The sequence below is a fragment of the Choristoneura fumiferana genome, chromosome 12 (genome assembly GCF_025370935.1).
Source record: "Choristoneura fumiferana chromosome 12, NRCan_CFum_1, whole genome shotgun sequence".
NCBI classification, from domain to species: Eukaryota; Metazoa; Arthropoda; class Insecta; order Lepidoptera; family Tortricidae; genus Choristoneura; species Choristoneura fumiferana.
Window position 1 is genome coordinate 8,726,291 of NC_133483.1, and position 19,408 is coordinate 8,745,698.

General features: G+C 36.9%; 1 protein-coding gene across 1 annotated transcript; it reads left to right on the forward strand.

The window, feature by feature from the left end:
• The first annotated feature begins 692 nt into the window (after positions 1-692).
• Positions 693-18,178, forward strand: Arl8 (ADP-ribosylation factor-like protein 8). The gene is made up of 5 exons (XM_074095202.1): positions 693-929; positions 2,763-2,843; positions 7,876-7,949; positions 8,496-8,657; positions 9,196-18,178. The coding sequence occupies exons 1-5, from the start codon at positions 807-809 to the stop codon at positions 9,317-9,319; spliced, it is 564 nt and encodes a 187-aa protein (XP_073951303.1). The 5' UTR covers positions 693-806; the 3' UTR covers positions 9,320-18,178.
• Positions 18,179-19,408: the final 1,230 nt, after the last annotated feature.

Consider the following 19,408-nt stretch of genomic DNA (forward strand, 5'->3'; position numbering starts at 1 on the left):
CACGTAGCATAATTTACGCCACGATTTCTTCGACACGGCCGATATTAGGACGGGACCGGAATTAGGGCGGTTTACCCTAATACATTTTTAAAGCAAGCGTTTTCTTAGATGCTCGAAAACGAGGAAAATAAACATTGAGTAAAGCAGAACCATCAATTTATTACATCTTGTAAATAATTATTATTTAAACCTGAGACTAAAAAAGCTTGGCGCGAAATCTGTAGTACGGAAAAAAAGTTTGATTTGTTTCAATAACAACTTGTTATTAACAAGGATGATTTGATTTATACAAGAAAATTTAGGCAGCCCGGTGGGAAGGGAAGGTATCAGATATTATCTCCATTTCTCTCACAATGTATACATGTATTAGATAAAAAAGAGAGGATACAAACGCTCCCAATATCATCATCGTCATTATATCAGCCGGTAGGACGTCCACTGTTGGACATTAGGCCTCCCAATATGGGAGATTAAAAATATTAACCTGGCAACTTTTGGTGGTTCTTTGCGTTTAGCTACTGCTGTCAGATGTATCATATTTTGTTAATTTTTTAGGAAGTGTGAATGTTAAAAACGGGTAATTTTAAATGCACATTAAATTCAACAACATGGTTTTAGCTAAGTTTTTTTATTATTATTTTTTCGCTTAAATCATGAGTAGTCTGTCTGACTGAGTCATTGTTAATTACAATAGCACCAACTAACTAACTAAACGCCACTGGTGACAGTCGATGTCGACAGCAGTTTTTCGCGAGGCGTTATAATTTTACGTTGTTAGGGCTAAATAATTGTGATTAAAATACAAAATGTTAGCTTTGATTAACCGTATTCTCGATTGGTTCAAGAGTCTCTTTTGGAAAGAGGAGATGGAGCTCACGCTGGTCGGCTTGCAGTACTCCGGGAAAACAACTTTTGTGAACGTCATAGCAGTTAGTATCATCGGAAAACAATAAATAAGTGTTAAACAAAGTCATTGTTAGCGTTTTCGCGATAAACAATGTGTATGTTGTTTATCGATACTATGAAATTGGTTGGGATCAAATGTCATAAGGCTAGTCTGTCGCTTTCATGTGTGCTTAAATGTAATATTAATGATGGAGATGTTTCGGCTTGCGTATTGCATTTATATAATGTGCTTTGTTCGCAGTAACTTCAATATTTGGTACCCTCATTGCTAGTATTTGTTGATAACCACTTGTGTCAGATAATTATTTGGTTACCATTGTTACAATCACGCTTTGGTTATTTCTGACTTATTAGCATAATATACCTACACGATTTTGGAGGTACGGGTGAAAGTCTACATTCATTGTTTTTATGTTGCTCTGTACTTTAATTGTTCATACTAGCAGTGTTAATATTACCATTCATCATTTTTTCATGATCTTTGAGAAATCCACATTGATAATGTTTTTATAGCTTAATTAACTTCTATACACATCACTTGCAGCATAAACTTAATATCTAAGTGACTTAGGATTAATACTCTAGCTATGTATTGAGTGATCCATAATGTAGATATTATTTAACAATATAACCACAGCAAGTAAGTAGTCTACAAGGACAGTATCTTAGTTGAAAATACAAACTGAAATAAAGATGCATAGAAAAACCAGAAAAATAAGACCAACACTGGGAATCGAACCCAGGTCCTCGGTATTCCGTACCGGGTGCTATACCGCTACACCACTGTTGGTCAACGGCACAACACGAATTTCCCCTATGCACCACATATCTCAGCTTGTTTGTTTCTTATTTAGCCACTTAAGCAGTGACGCTAGCGACATCTATGCCGTAGCCCTCATCGAGAAACTTTCGGCATTCCATTGGAACTAACCGCTAGATGTCGTTATTAAGCAATCAAATTTAGATTGGTTTTTTGGAATCTTTTTTGTATTTTTTATTTCAATTCCAAATTTTCCAAAATTTAAGTATCTTAGTTATTCCATGCAGATATATATTCCACAATTATTTGCCTCCTTTAGTTAAATAATCATTCAATGTTTTCATTGGGATCATGAAGTCATCTCCAGACCTTGTTTAAAATTTAATTATGTAGATATCAGTAACAATATTTAAATTATCAATAACCAATGTCATATCACCATGTAAAGGTGCGAACAAAACCACTGCTTAAAAAATGGTGACAGCATGGAATTGCAGTGAAACATACATGCAAACATATAAACACACACACTTTCACATTTATAATATTGGTATAGTAAGTATGGATAATTATTCATCTAAAATCTCAAAAGCTACAAGTTAATGAAGGAAATTGGCTACATAATTACTTATGTAGAGCATGTTGTGAAATCGAGTGTAGGTGTAAAACAATATGGCTGTTTGCTGATTACAGAATTTTATAGCCACAGGGCTTAACCACAGACTGAGTTTCCCAACGTTTGTTACAGTACAGTACATTATGACCCTACCTAACTGAAGCAAAAGTGTGCATATCAACATAATCTAAGCCTGGTGCCTTATTAAAAAAAATATTGGCAAAATATTTCACACATCTGAATGTTATATTTGCCTGCAAAATTGTGTCTAAATTTTTGCCCCTTTAGAATTGGAAAATAGTATAACATGTAAATCACAAAAAAATTGCTATTTTATAATGGTCTAGTAAAGTCAAAATTTATGAAACTGTCATATGTAAGACGAGATTGTGTTTCTGCGGATAGTCCTTCCTAACAACAGAATAATGATGAAATAAAATTATAAATTTAATTTAAACAACTTTATTTCCTTTTTTCCAGTCTGGCCAGTTCAGTGAAGACATGATACCGACAGTTGGATTCAACATGCGCAAAATTACCAAAGGCAATGTTACTATCAAGGTAATCAATACTGCTCCAACAGTGTTATGTAACAGATTAATTGATATTTATTCTATTCATACATTAACCAGTTACATTCCATTCCAGCTTAATGTAAAATAATCTTGTTTAGTAGTAAGTTATATTTTATTAATGAAATAATGGAACACAATAATAAATTAAAATTAGACTAATTTAAAAATATGAAGAAAAGTAAAACAAACAAATAACTAAACTATAACTAAAATAAATTTTAAAAAGTATCCCCCTGCGGCATGGACCCAAAGGATGCTGGCAGCATTTCCTCACTGTATAGCAATGCTGATATGTTGTGCGAGGAAGCTGCCAGCTCTACGGTCCCCTGTGGTATTGGTATCCGAGAGATGTTTGGATAATTCTTTAAACATATTTTTTGCTCTGGGCCCCCACGGACCTAAGGTCTGAACCCCGAATGGAACAAAGTTGTATTGGGGCGAGAACTTTGTATTTGTTTATTTTGAGTTTTTCTGCCGCCTCTGCTGCTGCACCAGCTTGAATAGATCCGCGGACGTGGGAAGGAGCTAGTGTGTCTACGCAAGTAGCGTCGCACAGCAGCACACAACCCAATTTCCATGGAATCAGTGGCATTCTGTCAGGTCTCTTGCCATCATCTCTGGCGATGCCCGATGGCTCCAGTAACGCTGGCACATTGATGGTGGCAAGAGAGTGACGGATAATGTCATTGAGCGCAGAGTGCCTCGAGAAGCGGCCTGCACTCTTCTGGCACGAAAGACCGTGGTGTCCCAACGCGTTGACCTCAAAGCCGCAGGGGCATTTATGCGGTGCGCAAACTGCTACTCCCAGTCGCTCTAGAAAAGTGCCAGTGCTTGCTGATGGAAAGGCGTGTAACCAGCACCCGGCTTCTTTTCTACCTGCAGCCAAGAGTCTGGCACGATCAGAGCCCATGCTGCGGCTCAGGAGGGATTCGTATGGCAAATTTGATTGGATGTAGTCCCAGGACCTTTGCAAATTTAAATTTTCTGGAAAAAAAATTCCCGGACAGGCAATAGACCAAGCTTGTTTGGCTTCCGTCAAACCCGCAGTCTCTTAGTTTAAAGGGAAAGCCCTCAGGATTTTACCTATGAGATCTGCCGAGCTATGGACGGAGGACAAAAAAGCTGGTGGGGCAATAGAAGAAATTTTGCGAATCCCTATCCCACCAAAGCAAATGGGAAGGGATGCTTGAGTCCAGGATTCCTCGCTTAGCTGAATGTTCAGAATTGATTCCAGGTTCGCTTTGATTAAATCATCCATTTGTGTCAGTGAAATTTTGATTTTAGTGAATAGACAGCAGCAAAGTACGTAAGTAAGTTTTGTAACGAAAAGACGAAATTTTAAAATTGTCATGACAAAATGAGGACTAATTTTAAGCAGACGGCTTTCATACTTTTTGAATTTAGAAATAGTTTCTAAAATATAATTCGGGAAGGATTCTTCAAATATAGGAGACCCAAGGAGGCTGATGGAATATCTATCTACTATTTTAATGTTAGGTGTCTGTGAATCAAATTTTGTTTTCAAATCTAGTACATTTAAGACAGGATTTTGCACAAATACCCAAGCAGCACGCAAGCGTTGCCGACATCAAATATACAGCACTATTAGAACTTAGAGTTCTACTGGTGATCCATAAAGGTGTCAAGAAAAGATTATTTACTTATAAAAGTGATTAAACCGTTATTATACAGCTAAAGCTGTACTAAGTTTTTATAAAATACTCCGTGTAAACTTAAAGCTTTAAAACAGAATATTTGAACTCCACTTTAAAACCCTATGCATTTTTTGACACTTCAATCTAATGTTATCCTTCAAGCTGCATAGAGGCTGTATTTTGCATGTGATCACTTACTTACTACAGCTATAAGTTATAAAATGGTATCACTTTATACTTGTTTCTGTTAATGTATATTAAAACTACTTTCTAAAGCTTATTATTAATGCGTAACTGTACACTCTTGTCAGTGTAATAGTTTCATAACTTCTGTCAAATATGATTTTATAGAACTATAATAATAAATGAATTCTGTAATACAGCTTTAATCTGTATTACTGACATGCTGTATAATATTTGCTGAAAACTGATGTACAGCCTATATAATAAAAATATATATTATAACGGCTATTAAGGGTAAAAGCTGTGAAATGGAATCCAGAAAGTGCGTAGTAAACCACGGAATCTATAATACTCTCCAGATATCTTTTACGCTGTATAAAAATCTGTCGCCATTTCAACAAAAATAACAATAAAAGAAAATATGACTTCTTACATTATTTTTTTGAGTATTGCTGAAGTTATAGTTATGATTTTCAGATAAATAAATCATAAGTGATACCTGTTGTACAATTATTTAACAATCTTATGATTCTAACCTCAAAACCATAACTTACTTACTTGTTTTGGTAATATTCCTCGTGAATTCTTCAGTATTTCGCGGCGCGCGTGAATATTTTTCCACAAAACTATGCACTATTTCCCAGTAAAAAAAATCGGCACGTTGAATTTACAATTATCACTACCTAAAGTCCAACATTTATTCTTGACTTATAACTTCACAGTAAATTGGCGCCCCACCATTATCATAACTAAAAAGAAAAGCGGTTGTTTTCATAAATCACATTGTAATTCTCATAAAAAACCAATGAAGAACTATTATCTTTTTAAGAAACTTATAAGAGAAAACTATATGCCTATGGTTTTCTTCAACATCATACTACAGCTCTTCTACAGCTATAGTACAGCCTATTTAGCTATACAGCAACTATACAGCTATAATAACGCATAAGGCTGTATAACAAGGGGCCCAAGTTTTACTTATAGAGGTTGTATAAGCGCTATACAGCCCTTGTACAGCCTCACTATATAGCCTGTGGAATACAATAAAACTAAAATACAGCTTCTATACAGCCTGTCGTGCTGCTTGGGAATTCACACTTGCTAAAATTAAGCTCTAAGCCAATAGATTGGAATTTGGATTTGATGGATGAAAGGTCAGACAATATGGTATCCAAGTCGCCTCCTACGGTTCCGTCGTCTAGATACCAGACATTGAATTTAGGTTTTAAATTTTGAATAATAGGGTTTATAGCCAAACTGAAGATTGACAGCCAACTTCTGAAGATAAAACATTGTCACGGTATAATATAAGATTAGTGTGATCTGCGTAACAATGGAGAAGTTAATTATACAACTCAGGAACATTGTGTTTGACTTCTGTCAGAAAGGTACTATTTACAGACTTGCTAGCATTTTTGACATCAATTTTGACCAGTACATCACATGTTTCGTTGGAGAGAAATGTACGCAAGGCGTGGACGGCAGAAACCGAGTTGTATAGGTTCGAAAAGAGACTGTAATTTAGAGGTAATATATTTAACTGCAATTTTGGAGGCGAGACGTGTGTGGAACCAACGGCAAAATTGGTCTCACCCCTCCGTCCTTTTTGGTAAGGGCAATCAGATTTGCACCATATAAAATTGGAACAATGTCTGGGTTGACACTACCCGAGTACATGTGGTTGATTAGATTTGCAATAGAATCAACTAGACGCTCACCTGCATCGCCCACTAAATGACTGGTCAAGTCCTTTAAATGTTGGGGTGAGAGTCCGTCCAGGCCTGCAGCAGAACCAGTTTTGAATGATAAAATCGCATTATATACGTCTCTTTTTTTATTTGAAGGCAGGCCTGGTTTGCCATGGGAGGGTCAAAAAAGTAGAGTACCTATAGAAAGACCTGGGGGATGTTTTGTCTGTAGAGCCGAGAGGGTGTCAGTGGTATCCGGTGATAGCACGTCGCTTGAGAAAAGGAGACGAGCGGCGCTGATTTTTGATTCTACGGTTTTCTTACGATTAAAAGGCGAAACGGTGTTTATTGGTGCTATGGATGGAAGAGAACGGTTACTACAACTGCAATTGTTTTTAATTTTTTGTGTAAGAGAAATGTTGGAACTATCTTCCTGTGCGTGAAGGGACATATAAGAAAAAAGGAAAAGATTATGCCTGTCTTTAATTTCGTTACTTTCAACACATTTATCGATCAAATGGGTCAGATGTGAAGCAGCAAGTGTCCTGGCAACCCGGGGTATTCTTTTGAATATTGAGAATTTCTTTTTTAGTTCACTTAGGTAGAGATGGAATGGAGTGGCAGACTGATCGGCAGCGGAAAAGGGGGTGGGCGGAATCATAATTGGAATGTTATTAAGAGGTATGGCATCTTGGCTAAGACTAATGCCGTGGACTTTTGTTGTATGGATATTTAGACCTCTTATGATTTTGAAAGATTTGCGGCATACCTGACACAAGTGAAAACTATTCGACGTGCTATTACTCGGTTGAGTAGCAGATTGCATTTACACTAACAAACAAAAAAGTGAAAATGTTTATGAGACGCTAAAAGTAAAACAAGGCACCAAAACAGAACGGGCAAAAGTCACAAGCACGGGAAACAGGCACTGGAGCACTAAAAGACACAGGATATTTGGTAAATTTTTTTTTTCGTAAATAAACATTATATTGATATCTTTCTGGGATATTTTCAAACGGTGTCGGGCGCTGCGCTGCAGCGGGCAGGCCCGCGCAGCGCGCAGCGGGCTCCGAGATGAGAAAACGTCCGCAGAAGGTTGTCTATGTGTAACTTTGCATAAGACATAAAATCAGGACAACTCACTATATATTTTATGGAAGCATACAGTAATAGACATACTTACTGGTACAGTAGGTACAGACACTCAGTGCCGCCTGGGGAGCCAGGTACTACAGGGCGCCGCACGCGCTAGACCCGCATATGAGTAAGATTTTTTTGATCACAAACGTTGTGTTACTGGCACCGGAATGTGTTACGTCTGTGACTTTTTAGTTCTTACAAATACGTGTCACTGGCATAGAAGTGACTGCTGTGGGATATGCGTAGGCATAGCGTAATAAGAGCTTAGTGGATCGTTGCTGGGGCCGAACGTGTTAACTAATCTACGAGTATGTATACAATTGTATGTATGTAAATTTTCATTTTTACGCAGGTGTGGGACATCGGCGGCCAGCCCCGGTTCCGTTCTATGTGGGAGAGGTACTGTCGCGGAGTCAACGCGATCGTGTGAGTAATATGAAAACCATAATTTTTTTTCACGAACACCTACTTACTACAGACTAGATCTGCGGTCTGTGATTAATACCCATTCACCTACCCCTAAGCAGTCGAGCAGCTGAAGAGTGTAATGCCCTGCCTGCGTTTGTGTAACCTGATCGCTAACAATCTGACTCTATTCAAATGTAGGGCGAATGGGTATTTATCAAGCAAGCGTGCTCCATCTTAGCCCACATCTTCGCTTACCATCAGGCGCCATTGTGGTCAAACGCAAGCTCTGTATGAAAAAAAAATCTTCCTAGAGAGCTGAAACTTCAAACAGGTTTAAAAACAACCTTTTTACATGCATGTTGTTCCTTGTTGCACTGTGCTTTTTATTTATCTGCACACTCTACCATTGGCAATGTAATTTCGTATACATAATTCAAAAAGGACATATGTGCTCAGTCGTATTCTAATCTCGATTTGATAATATCTATCCCCGCTGCGCCAGCTGTTGCCACTGCCTTATGTTAGGGCACCAACTATCAGCTAATCTTCGATTATGTCGTCTAGATACATGGTCGACGCGGCGGACAGCGAGAAGATAGAAGCTTCCCGCAACGAGTTGCACAGCCTGTTGGAGAAGCAGCAGCTGACCGGCATCCCCGTGCTGGTGCTCGGCAACAAGCGCGACCTGCCGCACGCGCTGGACGAGCACGGCCTTATTGAGCGCATGTGAGTACCTAACACCCCCTCCACCCCCCACCATAGGCGTGCATTGGGTCAATGAGGGCTATCGCGTTTGAATTCGCCGCTTGAAGCGCTAGTGTAGCGTGAGGTCTCCGAAATGTCAAACGTCACTGTTTTTGGGTGAGCTACGCGGGTTTATTTATAATTAGAATAATTTTGTGAATATTTGGCAATACCTGAAATTAATTATGGCAAATATGCGTTACGGGGCAACGAATGCGTATGTGTTTTGAGATAGTTTTGTCTTCGGGAAACCTCCTGATTAATTCTGCAACACAATGTCAACCCTTAGAAAATTATTTTAACAGTTGACATTGTATTGCAAAATGACAGTGGAGTGGGTTGACTCAGTATTGCAAAACAGCGTCCATTAGTAAGACGCATTGTATCGTATTGCATAGCTAATTTAATCTGTGCTTTAGTCTATCCCGCTAACACATTTTTACCACTGTGACACGTGTGTAGATCAAACTAACTATAAACTTTGACCCTTTCTATAACTACATTTGTTTGTATGTTACAGGAACTTGTCAGCGATCCAAGACCGCGAGATCTGTTGCTACTCGATCTCGTGCAAAGAGAAGGACAATATCGACATAACTCTGCAATGGCTCATCCAACACAGCAAGTCGGGTGCCACGCGCTAGACCCTATAGTCAACCCTGGGCCTACCTCCCGCACCTTACAGCTTGCTACACACGTAAATATACACCGTGTCCTAAGAATAAGGCTACGTACGCACTATGCGGTTAGCCGGGCGGTTTTAGCTTCAAAGTATCGCTTGAGAAAGAGATTGCGCGCTTAAACTGCGCGGTTAGCCGCATAGTGCGTGCGTACGTAGGCTAATTCGGAACGTTTGCAGATAGTTTCGTAAATTTTACTGAACACTCCTTCCCGTACGGTTGTTCAGGATCTTTTCAATTCTTTGGTTCAAGATGTAGTCACGTTGTCGCCGTACAGTTAAAATCGACCAATGTGTGGAAACATTTGTCAACCACAATTAAACGATCGTCCTAACCGGTGCCTAGAATACGATGACGCACTGTAAACGCAAGCTCGGCGTCGGCAACGGCACATTTTTATTGCGTACCTTTCAGACCGCTCCTGAAAATACGTTCATGCACCATTTAAACGCAGTGATGTGACTCCTGAGTCACGTTTATATCACGTACCTTCGATACCGCTGGTTAAAAAACGGCGAAGAATCGTAAATCAATGGATTTTAAACCCCGGTTTAGAAGTAATGCGTCATAAGTGTTGCATATCACGACTCATGTCAGTGCATTTATGACGGGTCAGCGTTTTTTGAGCAGCGGTGTCGGTGTAGATGGAACGCGTTAAAAATAAGATGCACGAGGCAACGTCATTGCATTTACGGTGCGTCAGTTTATTTCAAGCACCAGTGTGGTCGATCCTTAAAACATTCCAAAACTATTGACGCGGTGTTCAGTCAAACTAAACCAACCATCTGTTAAAATGTTTCGGTGTAATTTTAAGACTCTGTTTATAGTTGTTACGATTTAACTGCTTAGACTTATCTAGTGTACGTATGCTAAATCGTACATGTTTCCGATGCACTGGACCAAACGTGCGTAGCAAGCTTCACTATAAGCAACGGTATGTGTTTGAGCTTTCGCGCTCTCCATTCGTATAATAAATAGTGCTAAACAGTTTTTATTTACAGTCTCCATTATATACATCGAAGCTGTCTAGGTACTCAAAAATAAACACGGCCGTGTTGTTAATGAGGGTTCCTTGACACGTGGAACATCGCTAGATGGCGCTAGTATTGTGAGGTTTGACGTGACGGTTTTGCTTGTGATTGGCTCTTATTCAACCAATAACAAACGAGAGGCAAAAATCGAAGTTGTTAAACGGACCTCATCAGCCTCATCAGGCCTCACTAGCGCCACGCCAACTAGCTAGCCTGTCTCAGAAACTTTTATTACGTGTGTTGCATCCGATGTTATGATGGCGACTGTAAAACGGTTTACTTAGGCAATGGCTGTTGAGCGGTCGGTTAATAGTGTTATATGCGAACTCCGTTAAATGTATACAAATCTAATGAGATTCGGAAAAGTGGTCTGTCGACTAGAAAAGGGACCGTAGTACCTAACTAATTGTTGAATCTATCTGTTAACTAACAGAATGGCTGGCACATGTGGCCGCAACTGGCTTTGTCGCTAGCTGTGTCCCTTTCTAGCAGAACGTGTAAGAAAGAGACACATTGAGCGACATTCTGGGGACTGGCACAAGTGGTAGCCCCCCTAAGTGACTTGGTTTGTTGAAATGTTTAAATCATGTAAAAAAGTCAAATTAAACAAATTAAATGATTAAAGCTTGCATTTAGGTGCTAAGTTGAGCTGGCATTAGTTTGTTATTTTTATATGATCATTGCCTAAATTCGTGTTCATGTAAATTATCATATAACGAAACGAAAATTTATTTTCTACGTTCGAGGGATTGCCTGATTGTCAACTTGTCTGAAAGTAACTTTTGCCTCATTCAAGTTTGAATTGGCTTGATGCAGTTTGATATCTAAAATTACGATTAGATTGTTTCATCTGATTAGCTAAATATGATATTAAAGTATGACACGACATGCTCTTTCCTAACGGACTCTCCCCAAATATTTCACGACAAATATCACCTGTAGTTAAAGATCCGAACTTAACTAAACAAAATATACCGAGACCTAAAAACAGCCGCAAATTGGCTTTTCTGTTATACCTATTGTAATTATAATAGTTAATTAAATACTATAATAAAGGTGCGTGTAATGAAATAGTAAATGCACTGTAAGGTAAAATAAAAAAATTATATACTTATATCACGTTTTTATTTCCTGACGAAGTGATATGTGTAGTCGTGTAACAGATATTCGAAAAAATAGGTTACTGATAAAAAATGGCACACTGTTCAAATATTTTTAGAATTTACCAAGGTTTTTTGCACTTCATGACCAGGACTTGCGAGACATTATTTTCAAATTAATTTATGCCGCGCCAAATAGTTGTAGTAATACATTGTATGTACGAGCGAGTTTAGTTTAAGGTGAATGGAAAAGTATTTAATATCAATTCATCTATGCTGCTTCGCTACGCAACATATGGTGTCGCCTATACCTTCTACACGTCGAATGGAATTGAATGAGTGTATCACGCAACGCAGATAGCGCTATAGCAAACTTTATGCCTTTAAATCAGGTGAAGAGCGAAAGAGACTGATCCTCGAAGCTCTGAGTTTGATTAGGAAACTACCCTAGAATATATTTTTCCTAAATTCGCTCATTCCAGATATTTATTATTAGTAAAGAAAGACATAGCCACATAAAATTGTGCATTCGGCCAGTATATAGTTACTATTGGATTCAAAACATTCAAAACTTGCACAACATATCATTAGCTTTGTCTGGATCATTAATTATGCTTAGTTTTGTACGGCGTAGGTTTGCATCGGTTTGGTTCCCTGACCTACTTGACCTGACTATATGTATATGATGTATATATGTGAGAAAAAAAAATTAGTTTAAAGTTTATGACGGTCTTGATTCTCAAATAATTTAGGAAACCAAGTTATTTTTCCTTTTCCTATACCGATGCTGAACCTATGAAGTATAGACCTAAAGTAAAACGCGACAGATAAGAAGGGTTCAGGCTTTTTTTACATAGTACCTATCTAGTCTAGCAGTGACTATTTAGAGAGCGTGTCTGTACTATGTCAGAATATTTTAGATTTTCTAGCTAGAGTTACGCATTATATATTATGTATATGAATATTGTACTAAGTTTTCTAATACTTTTAGTTCTAAATAAGAGACTAATTATGCTTGACGTCTTTAGTAAAAATCCATAACTCGAAATAGTTAAATAAATACTGATTTGAATGTTAGTAGGAATGCTACCCGAGTTATTCATGTTCCTTATGTTGAAACCTTTTGGTGGGTATAGTATACTTAGTATAGATATTTATTTATATGATATACCTATAATATTGTTTATGATATTAAGCAAAATTAAACTCGCAGGGATGTTTATATGGTAAATAACGGATATTGCTGTCTTTGATGGCATTAAGTAATTTAGCAAATGGTAACTCAATTAGTCAATGATATAAATTTAAATATACAAAAACCTAATTGCGGAAGTCACTATTTCTCCGAGGAGACCTTAATATTATTCATATTCAGAAACAATAGTGGCAGAAATGCTCCTAAACATGTGTGTGAAATTAACACCGTTTTTGTAAAGAAGTTTACCGCAACATTTTTGATACGTTAATAGATGATACGTTTACAGTGCCTACCGGCTTGTTCGATTCGGTGACGAGACGTCGACGAAGCCGTCAATTCATCTAAATTATTTTAACGACTGGCGGTGTATATTATATATATATAAATAAATGTATGTATATCTCAAAATTATATGAGTTTAGTCATGTAAATGTTAACGAATATTTCAGAAATGTAAAATAGTATGTCCTTGCAGATGAATTTATATTGTAAGAAGCACGCAAAGCTCGAACACATTTAAATTAATTAAAAACTGGTTGAAATTCAGGCTTATAAGTACTTGTATGTAACATATAAATTACTGTTTTGATAAAGAGTGTAATAGTTTTAGGCCCGCGCGGCCTGAAATATTTCACTTTCAAGACATTGACTTGTTTTTTTTATTGAAATATACATTGTATATTTTTGTGCATCTAGCTTCCAGTCTTGTCATATTTGTATGATATTTGACATAGCACATCAGTTACCTACTTGCATGTTGCGTTCTCATTTTACATGCATATATATTTATTTCTAACTATAGACAAGAAGTAGTAGACTACCATCAGCCAAATAAGTGGTCTATCAATTTTTAAACAAGTTCTATCAAATTAATATGTCGCTAAAGTCGAACTTTCAAGTTGACAGACACGTCTATTGGCATTATTGTTTTATGACATGCAAACGATTATCAACTTTAGGTGGTAGACGACATATTTGGCTGATGGTACCAAACGCCCTTATTTTCTTGCTTTATCAATACATGATAAGCTTTATTATATGGGTACCCTACCCATAATGGCAATAGTAGTGTAAGTTCGAGCTATGTTGAAGATCGCTGTCTCTGCTTATCATTTACAGCATCAAACTATATATTAATTACTTATATCTTTAAGAAATGTTTGTTAATTAACTATTTGGAGCGGCGGATTAGCCACGTAGAAAGAGTAGTAAATGCTACGGGCCCCGTGCACCAACGCTTCCTGATCGTAAAAAAATTAAAATTTTGATAGACGCATGAAAATATATAAGTATGTCAAATCAATGTACGTACATATCGTACAATACTGCCACCACAACCAACACAAAATCTCCGCCTAAGAAAGAGATGGTCTCAAAATGATCGACTGTTTAATATTTTGCAGCAAAAACAAAAAGTAATCACAGACTGTATAAAACATTATGACACAAGTGAATTACAGCATATTGTCTTATTGTTATTATCATGTAGCTTAGATCGATTGTTAATGCTCACACATTTAGGTTCAAGGCTTGAGTTAGACAAGTTCAAATTTTTGTTGGTTTCTACATCACTTTAATTTTTTAAAATAAATAATGTATGAAGCATAAGACAGTTGTTAATTAAACATCATAAAAGAGAATCGAATGCTGCTTAAGGCTGTGTTTCCACCAAAGGTGCGAGGATGTGCTGCGAGGAATGTTTTCATGAACCAAAAGAAACGCTTCATTTACCCCGCACAGCAAATCTCTAGTGGAAACAGCTGATGGAGCGAGGCGAGGTAAATGAAGCGTTCATCCTTGCACATCTCTGATGGAAACGGAGCCTTGGAATATAATAATAATTAAGAGCTAGATAAGTTGACCTCGTCTAACTAGCAGCACTATCAAACTATCTAATTATCTTTATAGAATTATTTACAGATGCGTTGGGCATTATGGTTTTTTTATTTTCTTTGAAGTATGAATTCTTGTTTAGGTTATATTTTAAATATACTTATTGCAGATAAATATTTCTTCAAAAAACCAAGCACATGTTTACTATAAATATAGCTATAGCTATTGTTATTAAAATCTAGTTACAAGGTGAATTTTACGCGCTTTTACCGCTTCATGCAGATATTGTTGCTGTCGACAGTTATATGTTTAGAAGATAAAAATAAGTAGGGCATCTGCAAACACATATCGACGGGCCTCTGACTCAACTTCTTGTATGAAATTATAATATCCATTTTAGATGTTTATCTATCTAATACCTTTAAACGAGCAATTGGTAGACATTAGAATTTTATTAAATTTCATATACGAGGTCGACGAGTCAGTGACCAGTCGATATGATACGCCCGGTTAAATACATACAAAATAATTTTCCTCAAATATTTTTTGTCTACAACAACGATATTTAACTTGAAACGATCAAAACGCTCTTGACATTCATCAAAAACATACGTTGCCACTTTTTATACACGAATAAATCCACAAAACTCTAGAATTCTAGATTATTTCCAAGTTGCTTGAACAGTTTTGATTCAACAATCATGTTATGTTGCAAATCATTCACTTCATTAGATAAATAAACTCGCATGTGTGTATCACAAAGATGTGCAATAAAAAATAAGCTTTTGTATTTTTTTTTACATTTACTTTTTAAAATTTATAAATTAATTATACTATTTATTACCTAACGATTGATCTAGACATTGAACTATATATACCTATGTAAAAGCGTCCTAGCTTCTGCTCTCCAAATCCGATAAATTCATAGTGATATAAGTATGCAGTAACTGACAACAGTACAGTAGGTTATAGTATAGTACCTAATATATCTAAAATTTTCTGTTCTCTCATCTTCATTTATACGGTTATGTTATTTATATGGAACTAAACACTGTCGTTGTTTTTCCTAACATACAAAAAATTATAAATCGTCACAACTTTAAAAAAAATCTCTTACCTCAAAATAAATAATTTTCCGAGTGAACATTATGTCAAGGTTCAATTTTGTTGACATACTTACTGATTTTAGATACGAGATTTTTTCAAAGTACTGACTGAATGATATCTAATAAAATAAGTTTAGTAATATTAAGTGAAGGCTTAGATTAATCGTTAGTTAATAGCGTTGGGCCTGGACACACATTTGGATATAATAAAAAAAGCAAATCTCAAGCCATACTTTGGTCTTATTAACTTTTGAAGTGTGGTTACATAAAAATTATAATGTTAAGATATCTATGAAAAATATGAATGTGTATTATAGTCAAATGTGTCGGGCCTTACGTGTCGGAGCATTAAAAAAAATAGCCTAAATTATATTATTTTGCGAGTTTGAAACATTATTCGTGATTGCATGTAAATAGTAGGTACTTTATGAGACTGTCGAGCGAGAAGTAAACGAAACGATATTTTTACATTGCTGTAAATCTAATATAATGAATATGTTATTTAAATTGCTACCTGTACCAAGACAAATTTCCTTGTTAAGTTTTTTTAGTTAGTTCTACACAAAGTATACTCCGTTTAATTTAATGTTTGAATTTAACAGTCAAATTGTAAAGCCGAGTTTAGGTTTGCAATTAAAATCGTGCAAGTTGCATTACATTGCGGCGCTCGATTGACCACTAGAAACTCGTTGGCTTTACGGCCCCGCAATGTAATGCAACTTGCACGATTTTTCTTGCAAGTCCAAACTCGGCTTAACACACGTTTCTCGGTATTTCGAACACAAATGGACTAATAATACCTAGGTTCATGTACATTTATTAGCGGTATTTATTATTTTTACTATAGAAGTTAACACAATTTTCAAAATAGTTTCGTTGTTTCATTTAAAAACGTGTGCAAATTTTACCGTTAAGTTTCAAATGTTCAAATAAATGGAGTATCGGTTAATTATTTAACCAATAAATCATGTATGTAGGTAGTTGACTCAAGGCTTCTCTAATTTTTCGCCGAAAATAGGTATGTTTCCCAAATGATTAATTTCTCAACTGTTTCGTATGGACTGACGATTATCTTTTTGAAACTGTTAGTACTTCAGAATTGTCATAAAGCAAACGTAACCTAACCTGTAGGGTTCTACGGATAGTCTTGAAATCCTGAAATGCTGTTTTTATTCCTGAATAATTTACTGTTTCTGGAAAAAATACGTTCGTCCATATGAAACAGTTGGGCAAAGAATCGTATGGGAATAATAATTTCTGCGGAAAGCCAATAAATAACCCTGACTCAAAATATTTGATAGTTCTGGACGTTTGCTTTCTTTTTGAAGACTAAATACCTACTAACTCCGGGCAGGGTGAACATCAATCAATTTAATAAACTAAACTCAAAAGACTAAAAATCGTATTTAATGTTTTATTTACGAACGGAACATGAAATACTTCCTATCTAGTTTTGAGTTCAGTTAAAATAATTACGGCCCTTGTCTAATGTGGAATGGTTGAACTTATAGGAATGTAGAAAAGCGTTTCGTTTGACAGTTGGGTGTATTGGAATCAGTTTGTTATGGTATTGATGATTCTGATGTATGATGATAGAATCGGTTAACGACTGTTAGAGAGTTCAAATCAACCCATCTGCATACAATCGACATCAATGTGATATTGGGGCAAATAAAAGTGAAATGTGTCGAATCGGATCCAATAGGCACCTATTCATTTTAACTGAGGTCGTATTGTCTTAATGTGCAGTCGCTCGGGATAGCATTCACCATCGCTTTCTATCCTCATCGTATGCCATGTGACAGAGCGAAGTGGTAAAAACGATTGTTGTTCCAAGTGTGTTGGACAATAAGGCCTCAGCGTAGCTCGCGGCAGGCGCGGATCCAGCCCTCAAAAAAGGTTATGGTCACAGCCACCCGAAAATCGCCCAAGTATGAGTCGGAATAAGAACTATCTCACGAACAATCATGCATGACTCATGATCATGAACGACTTTTGAAAGTGTGTCGTCGCAAGTTTATTAGGGTTGTGGGCATGCCCATCGTGCCCACAACGGTGGATTCGCCCTGGGCACGCAGTAGGGTATGGAATGCCTATTGTGCACACTTCACCACCACTGTTACACTACACGTACAGTAGAATTGGACATAATTGTCACAATTTTTCCCTGTTCATTGATGTGCTCTTACGCAAAGTAATACCATCTATAAATTAAATTTTAGTATGAGATATTCTAGTTTAGTTAGAAGCTAACACTAACTCCCTATTTTATCTATCACTTCTGTATCTTAGGTGACAGATATAGAATTTATCATACCGTCTATGTTTATTTCGATATAGCATCACAGATACTTGTCACATAAAATAACAGATACTTTTACCTATCAGTGTTGAAACAGGCTCTTAAATTGACTGTTCAAGTAACCAGTTGTTAACCGATTGTCACTTATATCGTAAAGTGAATAGAGCATTGTAATCCATGCGTTGTAAAATAAAGTTTCTCTTACTAGTTTGTACTCTGTTTTTAACAAAGGAATAAATATTATAAGAGCTAATTGGTTTTGTTATTACTAATTTTTGGTTAGCATTGTTTAATTTAACCAAGCCCAGGAATTGTGTATTATCAAACCACTGAATCGTTACTCACTTTGGAACCTTTTACAAGAAAAAAACCTGATTTCAAATTAAAAAAACCGCATTCGTCAACTCGTTTAAAAGCTGGGGTGCCACAGACAGACAGACACACAGCGATGAAACTTATAATACCCCTTTTTTCGCCGGGGGGTTAGAAAAATGAGACATCGCATGGGCCGAAAAGAAAAATCTTGCATGACGATAGTTATAGTACCTACTCTGATGGGTCAAGTCAACTCTAAGCTTCTTTCAGGAGCTGGGCCGGCAAGAATAGTCCGCTAGGTACAGTCAAGGGCAAAGATATCGACACGGCCAAAGTTACAAAAATATGTATACACGACTTTATGCACTTAACATTAAGGCCGTGTATACATATTTTTGCAACTATGGCCGTATCGATATCTTTGCCCTTGACTGTACTCATACCTTTTCCGGTTAAACAGTTTCCCCGTTTTGGCTCACACAAACTGCTCGGCTGTTATAGTGCATAATGTATTTCGATCGGAAAAAGTCAGATTGGAAGACGACCGCACCCGAAGTGTCAATCAATTATTGTATGAGTGACATTTTCTACATAATACAAAATAATAACCATTACTGCGGAACTTGCATCAACTCAAAATAATACTTATACCTTTCAAAAATTAAATGTACCTAGGTCTAAATTAACCCGAACCCAAACCCCGATAACCCGAAGAACCGATAACCGTTGGGGTAGACGAGTTCTTGAGTGGAGACCACGGATCGGCAAACGTAGCGTAGGACGTCCTCAGACTCGGTGGAGCGATGATCTTCGCAGGGAGGCTGGCAAGAGCTGGATGAGAGTAGCCGAGGATCGTGCTCAGTGGCGTGCCATGGGAGAGGCCTATGTCCAGCAGTGGACGAACATAGGCTGATGATGATGAGGTCTAAATTAAAATGGTGTATTTTAAGTCGATACCGCTCACATACCGCTTTAGATCTTCTGGCTGTGGCTGTATGGTTATGGGTAGGGTCATTCACGATGATGCGTGCCGTGGTTCTTACAAAATCGTGGAACTAATAGGGAATTTCTCCCATCAGAGTGCAGCACTAAACCGTTAAACAGTTTTTTTGAGTATCTTAAAAAATGCCATAATATCGTATTATTTCAATTAAATTTTTGGAAATCT

Excerpts from the sequence above, each read along its gene's own strand:
- Arl8 (XM_074095202.1), top strand. The coding sequence starts at position 807 with ATGTTAGCTTTGATTAACCGTATTCTCGATTGGTTCAAGAGTCTCTTT. Across the intron at positions 930-2,762 it reads CTTTTGTGAACGTCATAGCA|TCTGGCCAGTTCAGTGAAGA; the intron begins GTTAGTATCATC and ends CCTTTTTTCCAG. Across the intron at positions 2,844-7,875 it reads AAGGCAATGTTACTATCAAG|GTGTGGGACATCGGCGGCCA; the intron begins GTAATCAATACT and ends ATTTTTACGCAG.